Genomic DNA, 24,170 nt, shown 5'->3' on the forward strand with positions numbered 1-24,170 from the left:
TGTCCTTTTAAAAAATAAAATCACAGCATTCAAATTCTTAATTTTTGCTGTGCATTGGATGCATTTAAAACGAATTGCAACAAGTGACCAAGACACTAGAAGCCTGGTAGAAATTTTGCTTTAAAACCAAGAGGAGAAAAATCACCTTGCTGGAGGTGCACATTGATTTATTTTGATTAATTACTTACATTTAAAAATAAAAATCAACTGGCAAAGAATCAAATCAGCTGATCAACTAAACTTAGCTACTTAATTGGACAACAGTTGGACTTCCTTGCTTTTACGAGTGTGAATTCAGATCTTATGTTGAGGTTTAAAAGATGACTTGTGTACCACGCTAATGGGATTGGGTGTAGGGAGTCACATACTACTGAAATTCACTGATATATCATTCACATGAATACTAATACATCTGAGGGAATCTCATCAACCTGTTTTTGTTAAATGCTTACAAAACGATGTTGAGTCCCATTCTATCATTCGTTTCACTTTAACATTGAATAGATTCTAATTGGTAACCTTTGAAAACGCTAGCTGTACCATAATGGCTCTTCCTGTTTCCTTAATTGCTTCACAAGGACAATTAGGGAAGGCAGAACGAACACTGTTAGCAGCATGTTTTTAAAATGTCTATCAATTTTTTCATCAGATGTTTAAAAAAATGCAAGTGACCTTTTCCAACAGTGCCCAGAACGCAAGAAAAAAAAAATCTCCCATAATCTTCTATAACCAGCATATTCCTGGAACAATACATCAGAACCCCAATTATATCCTGCTGGGCTATGGTTCCACAGTCATCAGGCAGCCATCGAGTGGCTGCACAAGTCAATGTGGCCATTCATTATGTATTAACCCCGGGAGTAAGTCTCAGTTGGCTACCCTGTCAAGGCCATATCCAATCCTACATTTGTTCAACAGTCAGAGGTGGGTAAGTGAAGTACCGGCAGTGGACAGGGCACTCAGAACTTTTGATAATTCCCCTTTCCCTCAATACCCAGGCCAAATGTAACTTCCCTCCTACAATGTTGGCAGAGTCCAGTTAACTGAGCATAGACTGGAGATTAAACCAACAACTTCTTTGACTCAATAACCGTGTGGGACAATCAGGAAGGCTTAAGTGCTCTTTAAATGCTCGTACGGATCAAAATGAGGGATGGTGATACCAGAAAGAGGAACTCTCTCCATTTCAGGAACTCAGTTTGAGTATCAAGCCTGCCCATTAGATGTCCAGCATCATTAAGTTTTAAGTTTAAGTTTATTTATTAGTGTCACAAGTAGGCTTACATTTACACTGCAATGAAGTCAGTGTGAAAATCCCCTAGTCGCCACACTGCGGTGCCTGTTCGGGTACACTGAGGAAGAATTTAGCATGCACCTAACCAGCATGTCTTTCAGACCGTGGAAGGAAACCGGAGCACCCGGAGGAAACCCACGCAGACACGGGGAGAACATGCAGACTCCGCACAGACAGTGACTCAAGATGGGCATTGAACCCGGGTCCCTGGCGCTGTGAGGCAGCAGTGCTAACCACTGTGCCACCGTACTGCCCCACGGCAGGACAAAGTTGAATATCCTACTGCATCAGTGTGGCGCTTCTCCAATTTCCACACCAAACATCATTAGGCCTCTCCAAAAGAGACGAGCAGCTCGAAACAAATTATTCAGACTCATTGCCCATTAGGAATTGTAGATTTCCCAAAGGGTTCTTACAATCTGAAGAGGAGGATAATTTCATCCATCAACCTTGATGTGAACTTAAAGTCCCAGAGACCAGCCATGGTGCCAGCCAGTTCCTAGCTCATTTTCACATTTCAGGAACAAATCTATAGGCTTATGGGGGTAATATCGCACAAAATTTACAAAACAAGCCACAAGTCTACAGCATCAATTCAAAAAAGACCAATTTCAAAAAGGATTTAAAATAAAGTTTCTCTCTAAACCATTACAGATGTGAGCCATCCCGTTTCCTAATCTTAAGAAAAAGGCTCATCTAACTGATTGAAGATCATAATTATTCGCTGCTAACTTTGCCATAACTTAGTTACTTCCACCACCAACCTTCCTCATAGAAATCATAGAAACCCTACAGTACAGAAAGAGGCCATTCGGCCCATCGAGTCTGCACCGACCACAATCCCACCCAGGCCCTACCCCCATATCCCTACATATTTACCCACTAATCCCTCCAACCTACGCATCTCAGGACACTAAGGGCAATTTTTAGCATGGCCAATCAACCTAACCCGCACATTTTCCTCCTAAGTTCTGCTCTAAAACTCAACTAATTCATGTAAAATAGTCATGTCCATTTAAAAATAGGAAGGTTTTGTTTCGCAACAGCTGCCTTTCCTTAAGAAAATGACACCCTTCCATAATTATCCCATTAGATTTGTTGAGTGGATAGCCCTCGTCTCCCTCAATACGTCTTGCTGCGGGACATTGCTCAAATATGGCAAAATCGTTATTTCTCCAGAAGGTACGAGGAAGATCAAGTCCCATGCAAGAGAAGTGGATTGTACCATGCAGTTTTAAATGATCCATTTCAAGACTCAATCACAAAGAGCTCAATGGAAAGTCAGAGGTAGAAGATTGTGCAAAATTAGTAGTGTCTGGAAATCAACGAAGCAAGCATGAACAATCCACTCATTTCAGGCCAGTATAATGCAATAAAAAAAACATCTGACACACACAAGAAATGTTAGAATTAAAGGGAGTCAAAAATTCTTACCAAGCGTTGTTGCTCCAGAAGCAGGTCTGCCTCCTCCTTCTCTTTCTTGTATAGAATCTCCATTTCCTGAAGCCTATTGAGAATATAATATTTTAGCTGCATGAATACAGGGCCCCGGTGGTTCATTACAGACCCAGGTATGGGCACAATTGAAAATGTTTGCCAAACTCATTTCTGGCTTTCGGTAAAGCAGTTCAGCGAGCAAATAGTTCCTTGTACATGCTCACAGAAGCGTGCAAGTTACATGCCCCTCTCACAACAAGGGTATTAGTAATAAACAGTAGACAACACCACAGCAGGAGTAGGGGGGTGGAATGTTTAAAGTTTATTAAAATTTATTTATTAGTGCCACAAGTAGGCTTAGGTTAACACTGCAATGAAGTTACTGTGTAAATCCCCTAGTTGCCACACTCTGGCGCCTGTTCGGGTACACTGAGGGAGAATTTAGCACGGCCAATGCGCCTAACCAGCACGTCTTTTGGACTGTGGGAGGAAACCGGAGCACCCGGAGGAAACCCACGTAGATACGGGGAGAATGTGCAGACTACACACAGATAGTGACCCAAGCCGGGAATCGAATCGGGATCCCTGGCACTGTGAGGCAGCAGTGCTAACCAGCTGGGCCACCGTGCCACCCTGATGGGGGCACAGGCAATTTTAGATAGATTTGGAATTTTTTCAAAGTTCCAATCAGCAGCCAGAGCAAGGCTTTGTGCAATAGGTCTCGTTAGAAATGAAGAAAAGGAATATATTGGTTTTCCCAAATGCAGTGATAGATTTGCAAAAAAAAAAAGGCTTGTGGTCTATCCTTACACAAAGATCTTTAACTAGGCATTAAAACACTTGGCACAGTAGTTAGCACTGCTGCCTCACAGCGCCAGGGACCCGGGTTCAATTCCAGCCTTGGTTGACTGTGTGGAGTTTGCACGTTCTCCCCGTGTCAGCGTGGGTTTCTTCTGGATGCTCCGGTTTCCTGCCACTGTCCAAAGATGTGCAGGTTAGGTGGATTGGCCATGCTAAATTGATGAACAAAGCATCGTAGCTGTGAGGGACAGCTCGGTGGATAGGATATTAGGATGTAGATAGGCTGGAAAATTGGGCGGGGATCCTGGATTCAGGATTCAATCCTGGACCGGGGAGCGGCGCGGGCTTGGAGGGCCGAAGGGCCTGTTCCTGTGCTGTATTGTTCTTTGTAAATTGCCCCTTAGTGTCCAGGGGAATAGCAGGGTAAATATGTGGGGTGGCAGGGACAGGGCCTGGGTGGGATTGTTGGTGCAGGCTGAATGGGCCTAATGGCCTCCTTTTGCTCTGAAGGGTTCTATGAAATCTGAAATAGGAGTTTATTTGATATTTCATTGCATACAGCTTTTGTGCATGGGATAATGATAGAATGCAGCAATGCCATTGGAGTATTGCAAAGCTCAAATGGACAAATACAAGCACAGTAGGTGTCATAGTACCTCCGTCACGTGGCTTCAAATCCAGCTTAGAATAAAAAGCATTACAATCCCCTTGCTGCCTGTAAAGATTCTAGGGAATACATCAATACAGATGCTATAGGAAAGATAGAACAGGAGGTAAGAGAGGAAGGGGAGTTGTGTTTTTGATTAGGGGGAACATCACAACAGTACTGAGGGGAGATATATCCAAGGGTTCACCCATTGAGTCTATATGGGTAGAACTGAGAAATATGAAGGGGGTTGATAGGGTTGTACTAATCGGCCCCCAAATAGTCGGTGGGAAATTGAGGAGCAAATATGTAAGGAGATTACCGATAGCTCCAAGAAAAATAGGGTGGTAATAGTTGGGGACTTTAACTTTCCCATCATTGACTGGGACAGCCACAGTATTAAAGGCTTGGATGGAGAGAAATTTGTTGAGTGTATTCAGGAGGAATTTCTCATTCAATATGTGGATGGCCCGACTAGAGAGGGGGCAAAACTTGACCTCCTATTGGGAAATAAGGAAGGGCAGGTGACAGAAGTGAGGGATCACTTTGGGACCAGTGACCATAATTCTATTAGTTTTAAGGTTTATAGGAGAATTATAGGTCTGGCCCAAAAATTAAAAATCTAAATTGGGGCAAGGCCAATTTTGATGGTATTAGACAAGAACTTTCAAATGTTGATTGGGGGGAGTCTGTTGGCAGGCAAAGGGGTACCTGGTAAGTGGAAAGCTTTCAGAAGCGTGTTAACCAGGGTTCAGGGTAAGCACATTCCTTTTAGAGTGAAGGGCAAGGCTGGTAGAAGTAGGGAACCCTGGATGACTCAGGATATTGAGGCCCTGGTAAAAAGGAGACATACGACATGCATAGGCAGCTGGGATCAAGTGGACCCCTTGAGTATAGAGGGTGTTGAAGTAGAATTGAGAGAGAAATCAGGAGGGCAAAAAGGGGACACGAGATTGCTTTGGCAGATAAGGCAAAGGAAAATCCAAAGAGCTCCTACAAATACATGAAGGGCAAAAGGGTAACTAGGGAGAGAATAGGGTCTCTTAAGGATCAACAAGGTCATCTATGTGCGGATCCACAGGAGAGAGATCCTAAATGAATATTTCTCATCAGTATTTACTGTTGAGAATGGCCTGGATGTTAGGGAACTTAGGTAAATAAATAGTGATGCCTGAGGAGTGTACATATAACAGAGAAGGTGGTGCTGGAAGTCTTAAGCACTTGATAGATAAATCCCTGGGACCTGGTGAAGTGTATCCCAGGACATTGTGGGAGCCTCAGGAGGAATTGCAGGTCCCCGAGCAGAGATATTTGAATCATCGACAGCCACAGGTGAGGTGCCTGAAGATTGGAGGGTGGCAAATGATGTGCCTTTTTTTACGTAGGGCTGGAGGGAAAGGCCTGGGAACTACAGGCCGGTGAGCCTAACAGCTGTAATGGGTAAGTTGTTAGAAAGTATTTCGAGAGACAGGATCTCCAGGCATTTCGAGAGGCAAGAACTGATTATGGACAGTCAGCATGGCTTTGTGAGTGGTAAATCATGTCTCATGAATTTGATTGAGTTTTTTTGAAGGGGTAACCAAAAAGGTAAATGAAGACAGCGCAGTCAACGTTGTCTACATGGGGTTTAGCAAGACCTTTGACAGGGTACCGCATGATAGGTTGACTGCATTTCAGTGAGCAATTCGCTTGTTGTATGGTGTCTTTTGATGTCCCTGAAGCCACAATAATGACACTTTGCATATAGCTCCTTGAATGGAAAGCAATATTTTGTTTTACCTGTAATGGTTAGAACTACGATGTTTTTTCTCTAATCGATGTCTCTGGGCAGGCTGCATCAGTCACGAATGTGTGCGAGCAGCCACTAAAATAGACAGGAATTTGGACTGCACTACGCCACACAAAACAGCTGCGATATCTCACCTTCAGTGTCACAACTGAAGTTGATTGCGGCCCAGAATCCACATTAAACCGTTAACACATCCACCCTTACATACACTAGTCTAGCTGCTCCAGACCAACCATTTTTGATCAAAAGATATTCCATGTTGGTCAGATGAACGTCTGGTACTGCAGGATTTAAATACACCTCTACATTAGGCAATGCTTAAAAACTTCCAAAATTGGGATCTGTGCAGGTAAGCATGCAAGATAGTGTGCATGGCTACGTGCAATGAAATCCAGTGCAGATACAACCTGGCCAATGCAGGCAGGACACCTTTACTTAACGCTCGGGTCACCAAACATTAATAACCCCCAATCACACAAGTGTGGGCAACAGAGGTGTATCACTTGTGTAGCAAGAGTTGGCTATTTTTTAACCTGCACATCTTATCTGTGCACTCGCAATCTTGCTACGAGGTCCATCATTAGCATCATCATCGCTTAAAATGGGGATGAGGAGCATACCAGCCATGGATTGAATGGCGGAGTTGGACTGGATGGACCAAATGGTCTAATTCTGCTCCTATATCTTATGAACTTATCGCCAGAACCATAAAAATTGACCCAAATCACAGGTTTTCTGAGAAAGAAGTTTCCGGGTTACATTTACCTTTTTTCCATTTCTTGTTTCATATCTATGCCTTGTTTTTCCAGGAGTTCTCTCTGAGCAAAAGCCCAGTCAACAGGTTCGACCGGCGTCTCAGCAGACGGGGTCTTCTCACGTTCCGCACGTGCCTGCTCAGGATGATTGAATCGGAAGACGTGATTCTTGCCCATAATAATACGATTCCCTAAAGCAAGGAGGAGCCAACAGTTTCATACTTCAGGATAATGCGACTACTATCAGGACAGGTGAAAATACCTGCACGAACTTATCTCACTCACGCCTTTAATATAAAAAGGAAAACCCATCCCAAAGCACCTACAAACGCGTATATATGATGTGGGATAGGGCTCGAGTAAGACTTTATGGGCTGAATGGCCTCCTTCAGCACTGTAGGGATTCTACGATAGGCCATCGCCGAGGACTGTAAAGAGTCAGCCACATTGCTGTGGGTCTGGAGTCACATGTAGGCCAGACTAGGTAAGGACGGCATATTTTCTTCCCTAAAGAACACGAGTGAACCAGATGGTCTTTTACAACAAATCATTGATGGTTGCCTTAGATCCCAGATTTATTAATTGAATATAAACTCCATTAGCTGCCATGGGGTAGATTTGAATGTGTCCCCCCCAGTGCATTAGTCTGGGCCTCTGGGTTACTAGATGAGTGACATTACCACTATCTCCCCCTCTCTCGACTAGGAAAGTATCAAACCAGAGTAGACAGTATAGCACAGTACCGTAATGCAGTCTTAAAGACCATGCTAATCTAGACCATATAAAAAATACAAAGTAACCGACCAACACTTCAATCTGTGCTTCACCTACCTGACCGTAGTTTCACTGGATTGGCAACTCGTTTGCCATTCACGTAAGTTTCAGATCCATCACAGGGCACCAGAGTGACAATGACTGCAAAGGCAAGTGAGAGTAAACAGACTGAAGAATTGCCAAGTTATAAAGAGGTGGGAGCAAAACCACACAGCTGGATGCCTGAAATACATTCCCGAGCTGCTGCTGATAACCTTCAGGAGAAGCAGTGGGCTGATCTGTACTCTGCATCTATTGGTGCTTTACAATTAGCCCCTTTTAAACGCACGTGTATGACTGACACACACCCCACCCACACACACACACCCCACACACACACACACACCCCACACACACACCCCACACCCCACACACACACCCCACACACACACACACCCCACACACACACACACCCCACACACACACACACCCCACACACACACACACCCCACACACACACACACCCCACACACACACACACACACACCCCACACACACACACACCCCACACACACACACACCCCACACACACACACACCCCACACACACACACACACACCCCGAAGCTGCTGGTGGCTTATGAGAATTGCACCATTCACAAAACAAAACAAAACCGTCTAGTCCTCCATTTTTAACATTTACAGTATAGCATTTATTGACCCTAAATAATATCCCAAAAACGCAAACTCTGGACTTTACAAGACAATTATGTTTTAAAATGTCTTTTAACTTTAGGTGTAATTGGGAATTCTGGAGGTATCTCAGCTATTGGTCTTGTTGCCATGGCCAAACAGAAACCCACTGAAATTGAGTGACAGTAAGAAGTCTCACAACACCAGGTTAAAGTCCAAAAGTTTATTTGGTATCACAAGTTTTCAGAGCGCTGCTCCTTCATCAGATGAGACGAAGGAGCAGCGCACTGAAAGCTCGTGATACCAAATAAACCTGTTGGACTTTAACCTGGTGTTGTGAGACTTCTTACTGTGCCCACCCCAGTCCAACGCCGGCATCTCCACAAATTGAGTGACAGTTTTCACATCTTTCCACAGTGACTCACAGTAAAAGGGACAGTTGCTTTAGTGAGACACAGACTGGGAGAGACAAGGTAGATGTCACTGTGGTGATATGTGTAAGAATTTGTCTTCTGTTCAAAAGTAAGGGATGAGAATCTTTGAAGATTTAAGGAACAAGGAGTTGCAAAGGGGGTCCTTGCTGATGGAAGCTGCACTGGATCTTAGAGACTCAGGTTGAGTGGAATGACTTTCAAAGGCCAATGGAATTTGCAACCTAATGTGGCAAGGAAAGGCAAGCCTGCAGGAAAGCCTGTTCTTTGAATGATACATATCTGCCAGAAGTACACTGCACAGAGAATGGGGTTCCAGACATATCTCAATTGCATTCGTTAGTTAATGTGAAAGTATCTACCCTATTTTGGTTAACCGTTGCTTGTTAAGTAACGTTTGATCAATGTTGATTTTAGTTTGTTACAGTAAAAGTCTCAAAACATTAAATTCTGTTCTTCGGTAATTTCTGTTGGGAAACTCATCTCTCTTTACGAGGTATCAGCCTCTACGTGGATCATAATAAAGATTCTAAGCCAGACAACACCCTGGTTGAAATCTTCATTAACCCAACTCCTATCACACATGTAAACAGGGCTTGTTTTGTGGTCCAGCAACATTTCAAGTTCCACCCTATTCTGGTCATGTGGAACAGAGTTGCATTGTGAAATCAATTTCTTTTGACACAAAACCTTTAACATGCTCCTTTTCATTTTGTAAAAAGTAGCATCACACTGAAAATGAGGCTAAAACTTATAAAAACATAGGAACATAAGAATTAGGAGCAGGAGTAGGCCATTTGGCCTCTCGAGCCTGCTCTGTCATTCAATAAGATCATGGCTGATCTTTTCATAGGCTCGGCTCCACTTACCCGCCCGCTCACCATAATCCTTAATTCCTTTACTGTTGCCTTAAAAACATTCAATGAGGTAGCCACAACTGCTTCAGTGATGAAGTTCCTCCTCAACTCAGTCCTAAATCTGTTCCTCCTCATTTTGAGGCCATGCTCTCCAGTTCTAGTTTCACCTGCCAGTGGAAACAACCTCCCTGCTTCTATCTTACCTATTCCCTTCATAACCTTATATGTTTCCATAAGATCTCCCCTCATTCTTCTAAATTCCAACGAGTATAGTCCCAGTCTACTCAGTCTTTCCTCATAAGCCAACCCTCTCAACTCCGGAATCAACCTAGTGAATCTCCTTTGCACCCCCTCCAGTGCCAGTATATCTTTTCTCAAGTAAGGAGACCAAGACTGTACACAGTACTCCAGGTGTGGCCTCACCAGCACCTTATACAGCTGCAACATAACCTTGCTGTTTTTAAACTCCATTCCTCCAGCAACGAAGGACAAAATTCCATTTGCCGCCTTAATTACCTGCTGCACCTGCAAACCAACTCCTTAAGATTCCTGCACAAGGACACCCAGATCCCTCTGCACAGCAGCATGCTGCAATTTTTTACCATTTAAATAATTTTGCTGTTAATCCTACCAAAATGGATGACTTCACATTTACCAATATTGTACTCCATCTGCCAGACTCTTGTCCACTCACTTAGACTATCTATATCCCTTTGCAGACTTTCATTGCCCTCTGCACACTTTGCTCTGCCACTTATCTTAGTATCATATGCAAATTTTGACACACTACACCTGATCCCCAACTCCATATCATCTATGTAAATTGTAAACAATTGCGGTCCCAACATTGATCCCTGAGGCACACCACTAGTCACTGACACCAACCAGAAAAACACCCATTTACCCCCACTCTTTGCTTTCCGTTAGTTAACCAATTCTCTATCCATTAATACATTACCCGTAACACTATACACCTTTATCTTACGCAGCAGCCTTTGGTGCAGCATCTTATCAAATGCCTTCTGGAAATCCAGATACACCACATCCACAGGTTCCCCATTGTCCACCGTACACATTATGCCCTCAAAGAATTCCACCAAATTAGTCAAACATGACCTGCCCTTCATGAACCCATGCTGCGTGTTCCCAATGGGACAATTTATATCCAGATGTCTCGCTATTTCTTCCTTGGTGATAGATTCAAGCATTTTCCTTCCTACAGAAGTTAGGCTATCCGGCCTACAGTTACCCGCCTTTTGTCTACCTCCTTTCTTAAACAGTGGCGTCACATTTTCTGTTTTCCAATCTGCGGGAACCACCCCAGAGTCCAGCGAATTTTGGTAAGTTAAACTCAAACTCTACTTTTCAAAATATAATTCCAGTCTCTGTTGGAAAGGATAACTGAATGCATAAATATTCCAATATCCCTGTTAAAAAGGTGGAGTAACCTGATGCGTGCAAAGCCAGATTATTTTAATATACAGTCCTAGACGATTTGATTTTAAGTGTCTCCTATTAATTCCAATTTTTTTTCTTCAAAAACCGTTAAGATTCATAATCCATCAGGGAGTCTGTACTGGGTCGGCTGGTTTGGAGACACTGTACCTGTAGTAGTTGCCTTTTTGTCCACAGAACCCTATTCAGATTCCAGGAACTTGCAACTTTGATCCCAAACATGAGGACAATGAGGTAAAAATCACTTATTTGATGAAAAGACTAAGCACAAATCTAAGGAGGAATTGATTTGTTAGTTCTTACCTTCTCCATTTTGATTCTTATCGCTCCTGAAGCTACAGTGCTCTTCTCTGATGTGTGCCCCACTAAGGACAATATCCTGACGTCTCTGGGCATCCGCCTGGCCAACCCTGATAATTAAAAAATACATATTCACCGCATTTAAACATACACCCGAATCAAGTGAGATTTCCATGTACTACTGTGTTAAATAGCTCATTATTATGGGTGGCACAGTGCTGCTTCACAGCGCCAGGGACCCGGGTTCCATTCCAGCCTTGGGTAACCAGAGCACCCAGAAGAAACCCACGCAAACATGGGGAGAATGTGCAAACTCCACACAGACAGTCACCCAAGGCCGGAATCGAACTCGGGTCCCTGGCGCTGTGAAGCAGCATAGCTAACCACAGTGCCACCCCAAAATAGTTAACGCCTACACCCAACACAACTTTGTTAAAGTAATACCCCTCAATGTTTGATTCTTCCCGATATCTACCCTACTACCAGACTAGAAAACCCCGAAGCAAATATGGTGCCACTCATTAGGCAGCAAGGACAATGCACTATTAGTCTGTTCAAAATGTTGATTGTAAAACAGAATCAGAATTTTTAAAAAATAAACTGAATAATTAACTATTTTAATACACAATTTCATTTTTCTCAGTGAAGTCTCTGGTTGGACAGATTAACTAGTTTCCATGCTGTACATGCTACACAATTATTTTGGTGGAAATCTCCTCCAGGGGTACGAACAAATTACCAAACAAAGTATAATATACTGACATGTTTCTGAGTAAAATATACTAAAACCCTTTATTGATTATACAATTTTTATTAATCAGAATCTGTTCGGGTGGATGGAGCTATTACAAGGGGGCATAACTATAGGGTTCGTGGTGGGAGATACAGGAAGGATATCAGAGGTAGGTTCTTCACTCAGAGTGGTTGGGGTGTGGAATGGACTGCCTGCAGTAATAGTGGAGTCAGACACTTTAGGAACATTTAAGCGGTTATTGGATAGGCACATGGTGCACACCAGGATGATAGGGAGTGGGATAGCTTGATCTTGGTTTCAGATAAAGCTCGGCACAACATCGTGGGCCGAAGGGCCTGTTCTGTGCTGTACTGTTCTATGTTCTATGTTATCAAATTAAGGAAAAAAGATGGGGATAGAGAGAGAAAAGAACCATTCCCATTGGAGAGTCGAGACCACAGGACCTCGTCAGGCCTTTCAACAGTCAAATTCGGAAACCCTTCTGCGCACAAAGCTAGTAGAAATTTGGCACCCTCTCCTGCCGACAGCAATTGATGCGGGAGTAATTGTGAATTCTAAAACGGAGATTGACACATTTCCATTCCCCAAAGATCCTTCAGGGAAGGAAATCTGCCATCCTTACCCGGTCTGGCCCACATCAGAGCCACAGCAATGTGGTTGACTCTCAAATGCCCTCTGAAATGGCCTCGCAAGCCACTCAGTTCAAGGGCAATTAGGGATGGGCAAGAAATGCTGGCCCTGCCAGCGACGCCCACATCCCATGAATGAATTTAAAAAAACCAAGGGAAATAGACCAAAGCTGGGTAAGGTGCAGTTAGGGTCACAAATCATCACCATTGCAACGAACAGTGGTAAAGGTTCAAGGGGATAAATGATCTACTCTTGTTCCTATACTCAACTGATATCCTTCACTGGAAGGATTTGACAAAAGGGACTGGAGAGCTGACTTCGCCAGTGAGATGTCAGATAGAGCTTAAAAGATTTTTAAATGGCTGGACACTGGGCTTCAATGAGATCGTTAATTAGTCTGGGAATGAAGGGTTATGGGGAGCAAGTAGGAAAGCGGAGATGAGGCCGGGATGAGATTAGCCATGATTGTATTGAATGGCAGAACAGGCTTGAGGAGCTGAATTGCCGACTCCTGCTCCTAGTCCTTATGTTTATGTTCTTGTTCAACAGCATAAAATTCTGAGCTGATAAGAGTCAGAGTGTGATGCATTCAAAGGTTATCAAACTATAAAAATATCTGAAATCACATTTCTTAATTCTTGTAAATTCAAGAAAAGGTTAGATTTCAAAGCCGTCTGACTACTTTAGCTTAAGTTTCACAAAAATCCAATTTAATCTGCAAATTATCGATCACAATCAAGCTTTATAAAGTTAAGAGTCAGCAACTCCGTGTCATTGGTTGCCACCTTATTCAAAGTGGCTTGACTTTTCATCTAGTCATATTACCTACCTTGTGATGCCATCTTTGATGTAGTACAGCAGACACTCTGACATGAGAGGATCCTCATTGAGGTTCACTAGATGTGGGGTCTGCCATGAAAATGAGAACAGTAAAAAAAAACAGGAGAACAGCTTATAAATAACGTAGGCAAAGTTTGCTTTGATTCACATTATTCTTTGGTGCGCCAGACCCCCCCCCCTCAGTCAAAACGGAGTTATGTTAACAAAACTGTTTGAGATTAAATGAAATCAGATTGTATTTCAGTGATCAGTCTGGGTCTAATGTGTCCTTGAAATAAGCTTAGCTCGAAGAAATGTGATTTTTTTTTAGAAAAATGCCAAATGTTCACAACTTGGTCTCTTAAGTGTCTCCACAGATAAGTGCACAAATGAACTAAAGGAAACAGGAGAGCACCAGCTTCAACCCGTGGTCTGCGCCTAGTTGGAGCTTGCTTAACCTGTGCTTAATGCTCCCTCCATTCACATTGTCTGTACCTTTAAGACTTGATTAGCTGTAAAGGCTCACATTCTAATCATTATTCATGTAAATTGAGTTTGTGTCTTTGTGCCTTGTTTGTAATCAGAACTCCCACCCACCTGACGAAGGGACAGCCCGTTCCGAAAGCTAGTGGCTTTTGCTACCAAATAAACCTGTTGGACTTTAACCTGTTGTTGTTAGACTTCTCACTGCGCCTAGTTAAAGGTGGTTGAGATAGATGCCAGAATCGGGGTACAATTTTCCCAAAGAAATTGCACGGTGTTGGATCAGGTGCGAAAAGCTGTGAAAACCTCATTGGCTTCACAAATCTCACCCAATTTAATAACACTCTGTGCAATTTCAAAGTGCTGGCGAGGATCACACAGCCAGCATCGGGTCAACCCCCCATCCCAAGCATCGGGAAATCTCCCCCTCCCATGCCAGGGCCCCCTTGGCACTGCTATGGGCTATGTCCAGCCTTCTCCTTCAACCCCCAGGGTATACAGGCACCAAAGTGCCTCTAGCAAGTTTATCATGATTGGTTTTCCCTTTTAAAAATCAGTAGTGACTCGTACTGGCATGGCGCATCCGCACCCAACATGCCGCCAGGGGATGGGGGGGCATGTTGGGTGCGGATGCTATGGTATCAACAACTAAGCGGCATAACTATAGGGTTCATGGTGGGAGATATAGGAAGGATATCAGAGGTAGGTTCTTTACGCAGAGAGTGGTTGGGGTGTGGAATGGACTGCCTGCAGTGAAAGTGGAGTCAGACACTTTAGGAACATTTAAGCGGTTATTGGATAGGCACATGGAGCACACCAGGATGATAGGGAGTGGGATAGCTTGATCTTGGTTTCAGATAAAGCTCGGCACAACATCGTGGGCCGAATGGCCTGTTCTGTGCTGTACTGTTCTATGTTCTATTATATTAAAATGTATTTGAATCTATGGATATCAGATCCAAAGATTTCACCGGTGCAAATCTTATTTTTTTGGCTGCTTGAGAGATTTAGCGACCATTACGGGATTTGCGCCTGCGGCTAATGGGGTTGCTAGATCTTGCCCCTGGTCTTTGTGCATATCCAGTTGGATATGGATGAGAATGGATGAGCGAGAAGAGAGCGTGAAAAAAGACAGGAAACGTCCCAGGTGCCAAGGTTCCCAATGACTCCTGCATGAATGCACTTGCAGCCACGCTCCTGTTGGGTTTTGATGGCTCCAACCAGTCCAATGCCTCACGTCCAAACTCATGCATCAACAATGATCACTTGGGTGAGGTACAAGTAGCCACTATGTATAGAACCCACCACTACACTGTCTTCAATGGGGATTTTCACAGTAACTTCAATGCAGTGTAAACCTACTTGTGACACGAATAAATGAACAAACTTAATTTGTTCAGGAGAGAGAGAAAAATCCACTATTTTTAATTTCCTATTTGGTACAGAGAACCAGAGGCAAGGGCATTGCATTAAAGTTCTATAAATAGACAATATTATACTTAAAGCCTTTAAGTGAACAGTGGGAGAACTGAAGTTAGGATATTAATGGGCTCCCCTTGCTACTTTTTCTATGGTTAAGTCATTGCCAATTAATATGAAATATTTTCAGGAGAGAGGTTCACCAGATAATGGTGCAACAATAAATTTGACTGCCGCTTATAATGAGCTTCAGAATAACTCTGAAGCAAAGGGATATCATCTATTTGCACCTTCTTGAAAATGAGATTGCATTGATTTTACTTTTAAACTTCATATATTCAACTTAATGGAACCATTGCAGCCTCTTTGTTACATCGGTCAAATTGCCCCACTTAGCTCCAAGTCTGCTTGGCTGCAGTTTTTTAAATCCCTCCCAAATCAAGACTGAAATATAATTGCAAAATAAAAACAGATTTCAATTCATATTTTAGAACACATTTGAACTTTCTGCTCAGTCACAGCTTATATGTTTGATTTTTTAAAAATATATAATAGCATCATAAACAATCTATAATGGATACCACTTCTCACTGCACTTCCATACTATTCAACAAGCTCAGTGAAGCTGCTTTGTGGAGGCAATTTTAATAATGGATATATTTACTTTAAAGAACGAACGAATGATCACTGCTCACAAATGGAATTGAAATCGGATTATTAAAAATGTTGACAGTAATTTTCAATTGGGGGGATATAACAATAGCCACAGCTGCAAATTGAGGCTTGAGTTTTTGTAACATGCCTTTAAGGGGCTGTAGCATGACATCACTGGAAGGGAAATGTGTCATGTAATCCAGTCTTAGTTTCATCTTTGCCTTTGAGCAGAGAACGCATGCACGCACACACGTACACATTCTCTACCTCTGTATAAATGTCACCATGTGCCTAGTCTAATAAATGAACACACGTGTTTATATAATTCCTTTTGAGCAACTGGTACATACATGATTATAACAACATGACAGAATACCCAAACTTCCATGTAGCCAGAGAACTTGTTCATCCCATGAGATGAAAGAGCAGAATGGAAACAACTTTGCCAACCACATCCATCCATTCATAATACTCAGTTTCAAAACTGACAATTAAAAGGCAAAAACAGTTTTGCTTTGATCATCCTTGATTTGACCTTTAATGAAAAAAAATGGTTCAGTGTTTGAATTACTTCAGCCTTAAACTACACTTTGGGTCTCATTACTTTTTAAAATCGCACATTCACTTGACTTTAGCTCAGCAAATATATAACAAAGAGGCAGGCAGCAAGATAAGGACACTTCACACTAGCACGATACTACAGGGAGGGAGCAAAACTGACCTACAATGCAAGGGTCTAACAACCTCCCAAAATATTCCAAGAGGATTTTCAACCTATTCAGAACAGCATTCCCAGGAGTCTTTTTCACAAACTACCACTAAAGTTAAACTATTACAGCTTAGAATACAGGTACAATGTCCCAAATTTGCCTCTCCAAAAACCAGAGTTGACCGAACACTGGGCATTTTTTATAAATCGCCATGCATCAAATTTAATTGTTATTAAATGAGTAAAATAATTTACTGGGACAATTTGGCTGGGTGGTGCATTGGCACGCTGGTCTAATTATCGGCCAGTCTTCTCTCACGCTTCGAGCAACCCTCAACTCCACCTGACCCAAGTCAGCCTTGCCAGGTTTTTTTTCTCCCCCCAATGTTATATCTTCACTATTACGTATGATTTTTCCAAACTTTAAAAGAAACCTAGACAATTCAATTTTAAACGTCTCCTATTAATTCCAATTTTTTTCCTCCAAAAACCGTCACACCGTTTTGAATGGACCTACCTTGCATTAAGTTGAACTTTCTCTACACCCTAGCTATGACTGTAACACTACATTAGAACATAGAACAGTACAGCACAGAACAGGCCCTTCGGCCCACGAAGTTGAGCCAAGCTTTATCTGAAACCAAGATCAAGCTATCCCACTCCCTATCATCCTGGTGTGCTCCATGTGCCTATCCAATAACCGCTTAAATGTTCCTAAAGTGTCTGACTCCACTATCACTGCAGGCAGTCCATTGCACACCCCAACCACTCTCTGCGTAAAGAACCTACCACTGATATCCTTCCTATATCTCCCACCATGAACCCTATAGTTATGCCCCCTTGTAATAGATCCATCCACCCACCACATTCTGCACTCTCTCGTACCCTTCTCCATGAATGGTATGCTTTGTTTGTATAGCGCGCAAGCAACAATACTTTTCACTGTATACTAATACATGTGACAATAATAAATCAAATCAAAATCAAAGATTCAAAACCTGGCAGGGAGTCTGTCCTGAGTCTGCTGGTTTGGAGACACTGCACCTATACTAGTTGCCTTTTTGAATCAATCCAATTAGCCAACTGCAGACCGACGCTACTTATTTTATGGTCTACAGTCCAGACTGCCTGATTGCAGAAGGATAGTGCAATGGGAAGTGGTATTCCAAGGGTGAACACTGCGATCAGCTGATTGAAACATGCCTCCTGCGATGTTCATTGTATCAAACGGACATGACAGACTCAATACTGACATATGCAACATTTCAATGTTAACGAGTACCGCGCATAATAAACTGATCATCTACCACCACAGTCTCGACACATCGTATGTACCAACCTTCTTTGGAGAGAACACGCCGTAGGAGTCGGCATAAAGATCACATGGCCTTGGATTCAAAATCTAAGCAACATGGTGTGTCAGGCAGCAGAAATGCCAAAGTAAAAAGTGACAGAAAAGCATTGAGTGAAAGGAGACACACAAGGAAGACATTGCAACAAAATGGGTACAAGTGAAGAGAATGTGAATTGTGAGCAACACAAAGGAGCTAGTGTGGGAAGGGATTAGACTGCACAGAACTTACAACAACTGAAATAAATCTATTTGAGTTCATGAGACTTGAAACGGTATCATTGTGATAATGTCACGTACTTCCTGAGTGTTCCATCTTCCAGCAATTGAATCCTCTAAAGTCAAAGCCACACGACGAGGATGACACTATGACTTACACAATGACTCAGTACTAACAAAATCACAATCTATTTTGTTCCAATACACGGAGTTTACTTCAAACAGATACCAATGTTGAACTCAAGCTTCAATGTAGAAGTGAGTCACACTGTCTGCATGCAATTAGAATCCTCAATGGCAAATTTAATATATTTCCATCAGTTAACCAGGAAATCTATATTGAGTAGAACAAAGAACAAAATAGCACAGGAAACAGGCCCTTCGGCCCTCCAAGCCTGTGCCGCTCCTTGGTCCAACTAGACCATTCGTTTGTATCCCTCCATTCCCAGACTGCTCATGTGACTATCCAGGTAAGTCTTAAACGATGCCAACGTGTCTGCCTCCAGATCCTACTTGGCAACGCATTCCAGGCCCCCACCACTCTGTGTAAAAAATGTCCCTCTGATATCGGAGTTGTACCTCGCCCCTCTCACCTTGAGCCCGTGACCCCTCGTGATCGTCACCTCCGACCTGGGAAAAAGCTTCCCACTGTTCACCCCATCTATACCCTTCATAATTTTGTACACCTCTATTAGGTCTCCCCTCATTCTCTGTCTTTCCAGGGAGAACAAGCCCAGTCTACCCAACCTCTCCTCATAGCCAAGACCCTCCATACCAGGCAACATCCTGGTAAACCTTCTCTGCACTCTCTCTAAAGCCTCCACGTCCTTCTGGTAGTGCGGCGACCAGAACTGGATGCAGTACTCCAAATGTGGCCTAACCAGCGTTCTATACAGCTGCAACATCAGACTCCAGCTTTTATACTCTATGCCCCGTCCTATAAAGGCAAGAAAAGCATATGCCTTCTTCACCACCTTCACCTGTGCTGCCACTTTCAAGGATTTGTGGACTTGCACACCTAGGTCCCTCTGTGTTTCTATACTCTTGATGGCTCTGCCATTTATTGTATAACTCCCCCCTACATTAGTTCTTCCAAAATGCATCACTTCGCATTTATCCGGATTAAATTCCGTCTGCCATTTCTCCGCCCAATTTTCCAGCCTATATCCTGCTGTATTGTCCGACAATAAGAACATAAGAAATAGGAGCAGGAGTAGGCCATCTAGCCCCTCGAGCCTGCCCCACCATTCAATAAGATCATGGCTGATCTGAAGTGGATCAGTTCCACTTACCCGCCTGATCCCTATAATCCCCAATTCCCTTACCAATCAGGAATCCATCTATCCGCGATTTAAACATATTCAATGAGGTAGCCTCCACCACTTCAGTGGGCAGAGAATGCCAGAGATTCACCACCCTCTGAGAGAAAAAGCTCCTTCTCAACTCTGTCCTAAATTGACCCCCCTTTATTTTGAGGCTGTGCCCTCTAGTTCTAGCTTCCTTTCTAAATGGAAAGAATCTCTCCACCTCTACCCTATCCAGCCCCTTCATTATCTTATAGGTCTCTATAAGATCCCCCCTCAGCCTTCTAAATTCCAACGAGTACAAACCCAATCTGCTCAGTCTCTCCTCATAATCAACACCCCTCATCTCTGGTATCAACCTGGTGAACCTTCTCTGCACTCCCTCCAAGACCAATATATCCTTCCGCAAATAAGGGGACCAATACTGCACACAGTATTCCAGCTGCGGCCTCACCAATGCCCTGTACAGATGCAGCAAGACATCTCTGCTTTTATCTTCTATCCCCCTTGCAATATAGGCCAACATCCCATTTGCCTTCTTGATCACCTGTTGCACCTGCAGATTGGGTTTTTGCGTCTCATGCACAAGGACCCCCAGGTCCCTTTGCACAGTAGCATGTTGTAATTTTTTTCCGTTTAGATAATAATCCAATTTGCTATTATTTCCTCCAAAGTGGATAACCTCGCATTTGTCAACGTTATACTCCATCTGCCAGATCCTCGCCCACTCACTCAGCCTGTCCAAATCTCTCTGCAGACCTTCTACGCCCTCCACACGATTCACTTTTCCACTTATCTTTGTCGTCTGCAAACTTTGTTACCCTACACTCAGTCCCCTCCTCCAGATCGTCTAGATCGTCCAGGTGTTCATCGCTATCCGCAAGTCCAGCCATATTCGTGTCATCCGCAAACTTGCTGATAACACCAGTTACACCTTCTTCCAAATCATTTATATATATCACAAATAGCAGAGGTCCCAGTACAGAGCCCTGCGGAACACCACTGGTCACAGACCTCCAGCTGGAAAAAGACCCTTCGACTGCTACCCTCTGTCTCCTGTGGCCAAGCCAGTTTTCTACCCATCTAGCCACCTCTCCTTGTATCCCATGAGCCTTAACCTTCTTAACCAACCTGCCATGAGGGACTTTGTCAAATGCCTTACTGAAATCCATGTAGACGACATCCACGGCCCTTCCTTCGTCAACCGTTTCTGTCACTTCCTCAAAAAACTCCACCAAATTTGTAAGGCACGACCTCCCTTTTACAAAACCATGCTGTCTGTCACTAATGAGATTGTTCTGTCCTAAATGCGCATACATCCCGTCTCTAAGAATCCTCTCCAACAACTTCCCTACCACGGACGTCAAGCTCACTGGCCTACAATGACCCAGGTTATCCCTGCTACCCTTCTTAAATAATGGTACCACATTCGCTATCCTCCAATCCTCAGGGGCCTCACCTGTGTCCAACGAAGAGACAAAGATTTCCGTCAGAGGCCCAGCAATTACATCTCTTGTCTCCCTGAGCAGTCTAGGATAGATGCCATCAGGCCCTGGGGATTTGTCAGTTTTAATGTTACCTAAAAAACCTAACACTTACTCCCTTGTAATGGAGATTCTCTCTAACGGGTCAACACCTCCCTCTGAGACACTCCCAGTCAACAAGTCCCTCTCCTTTGTGAACACCGATGCAAAGTATTCATTTAGGATCTCCCCTATTCCCTTGGGTTCAAAGCATAATTCCCCTCCTTTGTCCCTGAGAGGTCCGACTTTTTCCCTGACAACTCTTTTGTTCCTAACATATGAATAAAATGCCTTAGGGTTCTCCTTAATCCTGCCTGCCAAGAACATTTCGTGACCTCTTTTTGCCCTTCTATGATTTCTATTGTAAATTAACCCTTAGTGTCAGGGGGATTAGCAGGGTAAATACATGAGGTCATGGGGATAGGACCTGGGTGGGATTGGTGCAGGCTCAATGGGCCGAATGGCATCCTGCACTGTAGGGATGAAGGAAGGAAGGGACAGCAAAACAATCTAATTTTCCTCTGTTGATTATCTGTTCTGCAAAATGATGACACTAATGCCACAGATAATTTCAAAACAGCCATCGGTTCGGTTGGTGGCCAGAAGTAAATTGAGTTTTTAAAAAGACCCAAGTGTTCTTTCATCACCTCCTGCTAGAGGAGGAAGTTGAAACGAGAGAACCAGAGTTCTGTGCTCTGAAAAATAAACCTGGCCACTTCTGGCACATTGTCATTGTGATTACACACTCCAAAAAGTGAAAATCATTATAACAAGGGTGACTATGCTTTGTGCCAGTTACACCAAATTACTACAAAGCAGCAGTCAAGGGAATGCTTCACAGCCACCCGTAGGAGGTAATCTCTCACTACCCAAACTTGGCAGCAAATTGAATAGCTATATTCAGGTGTGAAGATAAAGTTCACCATTGCAGACAGTGAAGAAGATTGTCAGAGAATAGAGCAGGATATACAGCAGTTGGAATATTGGGTAGGGAAATGACGGATGGAATTTAATCCAGACAAATGCAAGGTGATACATTTTGGTAGATCCAATTCAGGTGGGAGCTATAAAATAAATGGCAGAACCCTCAGGAGCGTCGACACACAGAGAGATCTGGGAGTACAGGTCCGCAGATCCTTAAAAGTGGCAGCACAGGTGGAAAAGGTGGTGAAAAAACCATATGGCATGCTTGCCTTCATCAGCCAGAGCATCAAGTATAAAAGTTGGCAAATTATGTTATATAAAACATTGGTTAGGCCACATTTGGAATACTGTGTCCAATTCTGGTCACCACACCACCAGAAGGACGTGGAGGCTTTGGAGAGAGTGCAGAAAAGGTTTACCATGATTATTGCCTGGTATGGAAGGTATTAGCTATGAGGAGAGATTGAACAAACTGCGATTATTCTCCTTGGAAAGACAGAGGCTGAGGGGGCGACCTGATAGAAGTTTATAAAATTATGAGGGGTACATTTAAAGTGGGGCGGCACGGTAGCACAGTGGTTAGCACTGCTGCTTCACAGCTCCAGGGTCCCGGGTTCGATTCCCGGCTCGGGTCACTGTCTGTGTGGAGTTTGCACGTTCTCCCTGTGTCTGCGTGGGTTTCCTCCGGGTGCTCCGGTTTCCTCCCACAGTCCAAAGATGTGCGGGTTAGGTTGATTGGCCAGGTTAAAAAAATTGCCCCTTAGAGTCCTGAGATGCATAGGTTAGTGGGATTAGCGGGTAAATATGTGGGGGTAGGGCCTGGTTGGGATTGTGGTCGGTGCAGACTCGATGGGCCGAATGGCCTCCTTCTGCACTGTAGGGTTTCTATGATTTCTATGATTTCTATGAACACTTGGAAGCTTTTTCCCAGGGCAGAAATGACAATTACAAGGGGGGAAAGGTTCAGTAGAGATGTGCGGGGGAAGTCTTTTTTTACAGAGGGTGGTGGGGGCCTGGAATGCACTGCCAAGTGAGCTGGTTGAGGCAGACATGTTAGCCACATTTAAGACTTATCTTGATAAGCATATGGACAAACGAGGAATAGAGGGGTATAGGTTGGTCTAGATAGGCAAACATGATTGGTGCAGGCTTGGAGAGCCAACAGGCCTGTTCCTGTGCTGTACTGTTCTTTGTTCTTTCTTTGTTCTCAGTTTGAATGACTGCTTGGAAACATCTACAACTCTCTTCTGGTTCTCTAGGTTAAATGGCAGTAGAAACTTGTAATAATTCAGCCAAGTGGGTGGACCAGTGGTTAGCACTGTTGCCTCAGCACCAGGAACCTTGGTTCAATTCTGGTCTTGGATTACTGTCTGCGTGGAGTTTGCACATTCTCCCCATGTCTGCATGGGTTTCCTCCAGGTGCTCCAGTTTCCTCCCACAGTCCAAAGGTGTGCAGGTTAGCTGGACTGGCCATGCTAAATTGCCCCTTAGTGTCCCACGATGTGTATGTTAGCGGGGTAAATACGTGGGGTTAAGGGGATAGGGCCTGGGTGAGGTGCACTGTCAGAGAGTCAGTGAGGACCTGTTGGGTCAAATGGCCTCCTTATGCATTGTAGGGATTCTATAATCACAGAGCATAACATGAGTTTCCTGTTATCAACACCCTTTATTGTGCACCAAAGAAAAGGGCCGTGATGGCAGCTTACAGTCAGGTAGTCTTCACATTGGAACCTACAATGGTCCGGTTGGGGTAACGGGTTTAAATCCCCCTCACTGACTGCTTCCCATTGGGCGAGCCTCCACTCACACTCCACAAAGCTAATGGGGAGACCTTGATGATTTCCCCTGGCCATGATAACAAAACCCAACATTCCCAATGATACACAACACAAATAGAGCTGGGATCCAAACTCTGGTGCCCATGTAGCTGGTGAGAAATCACAGGGCTCAAGGCACAGGAGCAACGGATATCACTGGACAAGCATTACATCGGAAACCGAGGAGCAATTATTGACTAATTTCAAATTTATCCATGGTGGGATTTGAACCCTGGTCCCCAGAGCATTACCCAGAGTCTCTGGACTACTAGTCCAGCGACAATACCATAACACCACTGCCTCCATTCATTTGTGGCTGCCTGTTTATCTAAACGTGGAGATGCCGGCGTTGGA

At 43.7% G+C, this 24,170-nt stretch overlaps 1 protein-coding gene across 10 annotated transcripts in view; it reads right to left on the minus strand.

Annotated features, from left to right (window-relative positions):
* kif1b (kinesin family member 1B) overlaps positions 1-24,170 on the minus strand; it is a 237,337-nt gene that overhangs the window by 96,548 nt on the left and 116,619 nt on the right. For all 10 annotated transcript variants that reach the window (XM_078238676.1, XM_078238673.1, XM_078238670.1 and 7 more), the window contains 5 exons: positions 13,424-13,503; positions 11,214-11,320; positions 7,554-7,637; positions 6,733-6,913; positions 2,729-2,801 (listed from right to left, as the gene is read on the minus strand). In XM_078238676.1, coding sequence (XP_078094802.1) covers positions 2,729-2,801; positions 6,733-6,913; positions 7,554-7,637; positions 11,214-11,320; positions 13,424-13,503 — 525 coding nt within the window. The remainder of the gene's footprint in view (positions 1-2,728; positions 2,802-6,732; positions 6,914-7,553; positions 7,638-11,213; positions 11,321-13,423; positions 13,504-24,170) is intronic.

This window comes from Mustelus asterias, chromosome 22 (genome assembly GCF_964213995.1).
Source record: "Mustelus asterias chromosome 22, sMusAst1.hap1.1, whole genome shotgun sequence".
Classification (NCBI taxonomy): Eukaryota; Metazoa; Chordata; class Chondrichthyes; order Carcharhiniformes; family Triakidae; genus Mustelus; species Mustelus asterias.